We start from the raw sequence: 6,000 nt of genomic DNA on the forward strand, positions 1-6,000 counted from the left end.
CATGCTGGCTGAAAAAATACTTGTGACTGATGAAGAACTTGTTCATGAAAATGAAAACCGTGATGAGGAACCTTTTGAACAAGTCGAAGACCATAGCTCATCAGATGAATATGAACCAGAAGAAAAAAAAAGAAGAGAGGTAGACCATCTTTCTTTGGATTACAAAATTAAAGTTGTTAATATTGCAAAGGCTCACCCCACGTGGAATTTACGAACATTGCAAAAAAAAGGATGCAGCCGGTTAAAAAAGATGGAATATTTATCCCAATGTGAAAAAGAAATAAAAACAGGAGGAAATCAATTTGATAAGTACGCAACAATCGATTCCTGGACACATGATCGTTTTCTGGAAGCCCGAGAGAATTATCAACAAGTGACAACTCGGAATTTACAACAGTGGGCTTTAGCAGCAGCACGACAATTTACAGATTTTCAATTTAAAGCTTCTGACAGCTGGGTTCATAAATTCAAAAAGAAGCATGGAATTCGTCAACAAAAAGTGACAAAATTTCTCTCAAAAAAAGAAACAGCGACGATCGAAGAAACCTTGGCTTTTGCAGACATTTTTGACGTTGAAACCCAGACGTTGAAATTGATACCGAATTTCAACAAAGATTTTGTTATCAACACTGACCAGACAGGTAAATTTTTGCAGAGTATTTACTAACTTATTTTGCTCTCTATTTTTACGACTCTCTGACAAAATACTTCAATTTCGGTTGTTTTCTCTTTCCAGGATGTCAGTATCAGTCGGTGTACAACAGGACTCTGGGTGAAAAAGGAAGCAAAACTATTTTCGTTAAAAGGCACGACATGAATAAACTGACTCATACATATACCGCTCAATATGCTGTTACTCTGTCTGGAAAAGTCCTACCTCAAGTATTTGTTTGTTTGCAAGAAGCAACCGGTAATTTTGGTCCCTGAGTTCAAAAAACAGTAGATGAATATGCACAAAAATATAAAAATGTCGTAATAACGTCCTCGAAATCTGGGAAACTAATGACACGACATTATATTGACTTTCTCAACCGTTGTTTAAACTCTTATGTGGGAAAAGAACAGTTTTTATTAATTATTGACTCTTGGGGTGGCCAAACAAAGCCTGAATTATATGACGAAATCTTTCAGGATGACGAAAAATCACCGACTTGTACAATTAAAGTAATTCCACCAAAATGTACTCCTCTTGCTCAACCTTGCGACGTATATTTTTATAGACAGGTAAAAAATTTAATAAAACGTATACAAAATTGCGCGTATCTGATTGAGAATAATAGAGAAATAAACTCCCGTGAAGACTGTATAAAAATACAATCAATAGTGCATCATCAACTGTCATCGCCAATTTTTAATAAAATGATCCGGTATGCCTGGTATGCTTCCAGGCTTTCTGATGAAAGAGAAATTTTTATGAATGTCAACGAAGTATGTTTTCCAACAGATCTTTTAAAGAAAGGTTGTTCGTGTAAACAATCGTTCTTCATAAATTGTGCGAGATGTCAAAATAGTTTTTGTTTTCAATGTTTTTATCATAATTATCATTCTGGTGATTGTATGTAAAATAAAAAAATTGACAAATAAAGACGATATTGTAAAAATTTTTATATAAATAAAACCCTACCCGAAAATTTGTTATAGTGGTAATTAAAGGTTTAATTTACCTCCATTAAAAATGCATTTGAAATTATTCAACTTTTTAAAAATAAAATATCTTTAATTCACATTTTAATTAGCTGTAACAGTCATTTCATAAATAAAATAAAATTATTTATGATTTAATTAATAATACTTTTAGGTCATTAACTTTATTTAAAAGTTGTTATAATTTTTAAAACAGAAAAAAAAAAAAATTTGCCAAAGATAGGCGCGAACCTAGCTCACCCGCGTGGCAAGAAGGTTCGCTACAGACTCAGCCATTTCGCCGTGCTGCGAAGAACTTAAAATCGATCAATATATGAGCTGCGCTTAAAACTTTAGAGCCCTTTTTTTCGGAATCTTCTGGCTAGTGCGCTTTAAAATTTTTTTAGGCGGACATCTTTGAGGTATACTACAAACCTGCGAAGTCTCATCCCAAACTGCATTTCCGAGACCATAAGGTCTCCTTGTTAGATATCTATGCTTCCAAGCTAAAATTTCATATTTATTGGTCAATGCTGAATCTTTTTTATAATGTAATTTTGGAAATGATTGGCAAACCAGTCATCATTTACATCATTCAGTATTTTAACATTGGTGGCTTGTTTCTGAATAAAATACTTATGTACAATACTTCACACTGTAGTGCAAGTGAAACTGTCATACTTGGCATCACATCTCTCAGCTCCAGATTTGAGGCCTTTTCTTGTCTGGTATCCAAAGATTTCCATCTGCCTCATGCCATTGTTCTTTGTGGCAAAGATGGCAAAAGACAACATACTGTCAGTTTTGTGGTTCTTCAACAGTTTCTTCTATGCTTCATTGGATTAGCTTCCCTAATGTGCGAATACATGTTTAGGACAATTTGCTTTGTTTGACTTTAGTAGTCTGTCTTTTACAATTAGCTTTAAATTAACAATGAGAAATATCTACTGAAGGTAGTAGCATAATCACACTGTCAGTTGCTATTTTCCAAAAGATCATTGTTTGCACTGCATCAAAAGTGAAGGATCATGTCTTCAGTATTTTGTTCATTTCAAGAAACATACATTTTTCTTGAGGCTTTTCAAACTTTTAATTGAGTTTAAATATATATTTTACAACACCAAACAAAAAGGAAACAGATTGAACTTAACACCAAACATTCAAAAAAACAATTTTCAAAATAGAATTTATCTATTTAGATTTGATGTTTCTAGACAACACTTTTAGACATTAGAACAACAAGAATATCATAATCTACTTGAGTATATAAAATACTTAGCTTAGGAAAAAAGCACTGACAATTTTATCATGAAAAAAATCAAAATAGGAACAACAATGGACAAAATGTTTGACAAATGCTGTGCAGAAAATGTAATGTTAATTCTCATCATTCAGTATATTTTACTGCGAGCACATAACTTGATACCTACAGACTGGCTTTGATCTTTATTCTGTGTGGATTATAAATGATTTAATAATTATAGAATTTGTATTTTATATAGTTTATATTAAAAATAAAATATATATCTAAATGATGTTATACAATATTTGCCTGTAACACCTTATTGATTATAATGTTTATATAAACTTTAAAAATACAACAAATATTGTTAATATAAGTGATTTATTTGTTAATCAAAATTTTATATAATTTAATAAAGCAATTATTCTCATCTTAATTTATTTAATAGCCACCACCACCTGGAATGTCTCCAAATGCTGCTCAATTAGCAATGATGCAAGGTAGTTCAGTAGTCCTTGGTCAGCAGAAATCCAGCTTTCTCACTGGAGGTAGCAGTGGAGGATATACCTTCTGGTAGGATGAAAATTAAAAGAATTATCAACTAAACAAACCTCAGTCTGGGGGCTCATTCCTTTCTTAAATAAATCAGAGGAGCAAGGTTAAGAAATCAGAAGCACATTCTAGTGCATATGCCTTTATTTTAAAAAGAACAAATATCTGAAGCTAGTATGAGTAATAATTGAAATTTTTTCTTTATTGTGCCCCCAATGATTGTGGTGAGAACTGGTGATAATCTGTATACTCTGATGTAGAGGCTGGAGTTTATATATATACTTCACAGCCTTTTTTATTTACCATGTAAAAGAAGTACAGCCACAGCTATACAATAAAATTGTAAAGTTTAGTTACAGAAATTTTGTTTTTCCAAATTACTCAATTATGAATGAATCAAATTACCAAATCATAATTTTTTGGGGAAAATTATTGCATTATAGTGAAAGATTCAGTTAAATCAAATCTATTTTTTAAATCTGAAAACTGCTGTTATAAAACAATGAAAACATGCTTTTAGAAGATGAGGAGAGTTTTCAGAAGATGGCTTTGGACAACCAAAACAAAATTCTAGTTATATAACTTTTTGAAATTGCACTTAACACAGGCTTTTCTTATTAATTTAAATAGATTTCATATTTAACGTTTAAAGTATATCTAGGAAAGCGAAGGGAACATTTTTGAAAATTATGAAAAATGAATGAACTGTAAATCTCATGGAACTTATTCTAGTAGTAGTAGTAGTTGTAGTATTAATTAAAAATTTGATTTTTTTTGTATGTAATTAAAATTTGCTAGACAAAATTGCATAAAAAATTTTGAAATGGTTACTGGCTTTTAAAATATGGTTTGTAAAACAGTCTAGATCTAATTGACATATGCTATCGCCCTTATATCAGATTGTTTATTTGTGCATTAGTATTAGTCTAATATGAATTAATTCTCAAAATCAATCAAGTTGTTGTTGAACTGATAAAACAAACTAGTATGAACCAAAGAATGTTTTGGTTATTTATATATATTTAAATAACCAAAACGTAAGTTTTTAAAATTCTTCCTCTTAAACATATTTGAATGATTAAATTATATTTAGTCATAATTCATACAATTGCCTTCTGGATTGAACTTTTACTAAAATTTCATGTAGAATTTAATGATTTTCAGTAATCTGCTTCTCTAATCTTGTCAGATATACTGTATATTTGTCATTTCAGTTATATGATAAAGTTCAATAGTCTCAGTTAGATTAATTAAAAACTTTTTTAAAATAGTCAAAATTTAAATATATAATCATTTTAAAGAAATTTTTTAATAAAAAACTAAAGTTGATCTTGATCAGAACATTTAATTTGTAAATTTTAAGTTCTACAAATTATGCTTCTTTGAATGAAAATTTGTAGAAAATAGTTAAAATTTAACTAAAAGTAATAATGTCAATTATGGATTGTTCTGATGCCATCTTTATCTACAGTTCTTTGCTTATAAATAAAGTTGAGACTTCCAAACAAATATTTAAGCCAAAAATCCTGATTAAATCAAAAACAACACAAAACTCTCCTCTTATCACTGTATTGATATGTAATCACAGTATTGTCTTGTTTTACATGGGGTTGTGTGTCGGCAGACACTGCTTAAATTTGTGGTCCATCTCAAGTGGTACCTCGACAGTTATGTAACCATTTATAATTAACAGAAAAACATTAAAGTGTGTTTAAAACAGTTTACTTATGTTTTTACTATAATGAATAACATTTTAGTCTGATAATTCTGAATATACAAAGCAAAATTTTATTATACTTATTGAGTATCCACTTGAGAAAAATACATTTAAACCAGGTTATTTACCTTAGTGAATAGAATTCAATTTATGTTTGGAAGAATCTGGTGAAGACAGATGAACTTGTCTATATTTTAAAAATAATCCTGTAATGCTACCATGTTTCTACGTGATATATAGATTTTAATTCTAATAACTAACGTACATGATTTATAAAACAACAATTCTGATTTACAAGAACAATATTTTTAGGCTGGGTTTACTTTATAACAGTTTTAATAAAATTATTAAATATCAATTTTGATTAGCTGATGTTATGCAATGCATTTCCCTTAATGACTTCATTATTCTAAAAACTTAAAGAAACAAAATTCATATTTTTAAAAAATTAAAGGATCACTATAAGGGAAAATTTTCACATACAGATTTGATTTCATAAAATTAATATCTTCATGCAAATGTAAATTGTAATGTAATTAAATGTAATTGTAAATTAATGAACTTCAAATATAATTTGAACATTTGGCAAACATCTTTTTAGCTTCATTGAGAAAAAGAAATCACTAAAACACTTTCATTTGCATCAAACACTGGATATTTCAGAAAAGATTTTGAACAGCTTTCAGAATATATAAATAACTTTGAACTTTTTGGAGAAATTTTGATACAATGCAGTTTGTGATAAAAGAAAAAAATAAATGGTTTTAATAACATATTACTTGATTGTAAGACTCATCACTATTTTGAAATTGCATTTTAAGATTTAAGAAGGGAAAACTTTCAAAAGAATCAATTTTTATTAAGT

At 29.2% G+C, this 6,000-nt stretch overlaps 1 protein-coding gene across 1 annotated transcript in view; it reads left to right on the plus strand.

Annotated features, from left to right (window-relative positions):
- The window catches only part of LOC136972631 (DAZ-associated protein 2-like), a 78,143-nt gene extending 73,001 nt beyond the window's left edge, over window positions 1-5,142 (plus strand). Inside the window, exon 5 of the mRNA XM_067267227.1 lies at window positions 3,315-5,142. Within this exon, the coding sequence (XP_067123328.1) occupies window positions 3,315-3,443 (129 nt within the window). The 3' untranslated portion in view covers window positions 3,444-5,142. The remainder of the gene's footprint in view (window positions 1-3,314) is intronic.
- Window positions 5,143-6,000: the final 858 nt, after the last annotated feature.

Source organism: Centruroides vittatus, unplaced genomic scaffold (assembly GCF_030686945.1).
Source record: "Centruroides vittatus isolate TY-2023 unplaced genomic scaffold, ASM3068694v2 contig_299, whole genome shotgun sequence".
NCBI lineage: Eukaryota > Metazoa > Arthropoda > Arachnida > Scorpiones > Buthidae > Centruroides > Centruroides vittatus.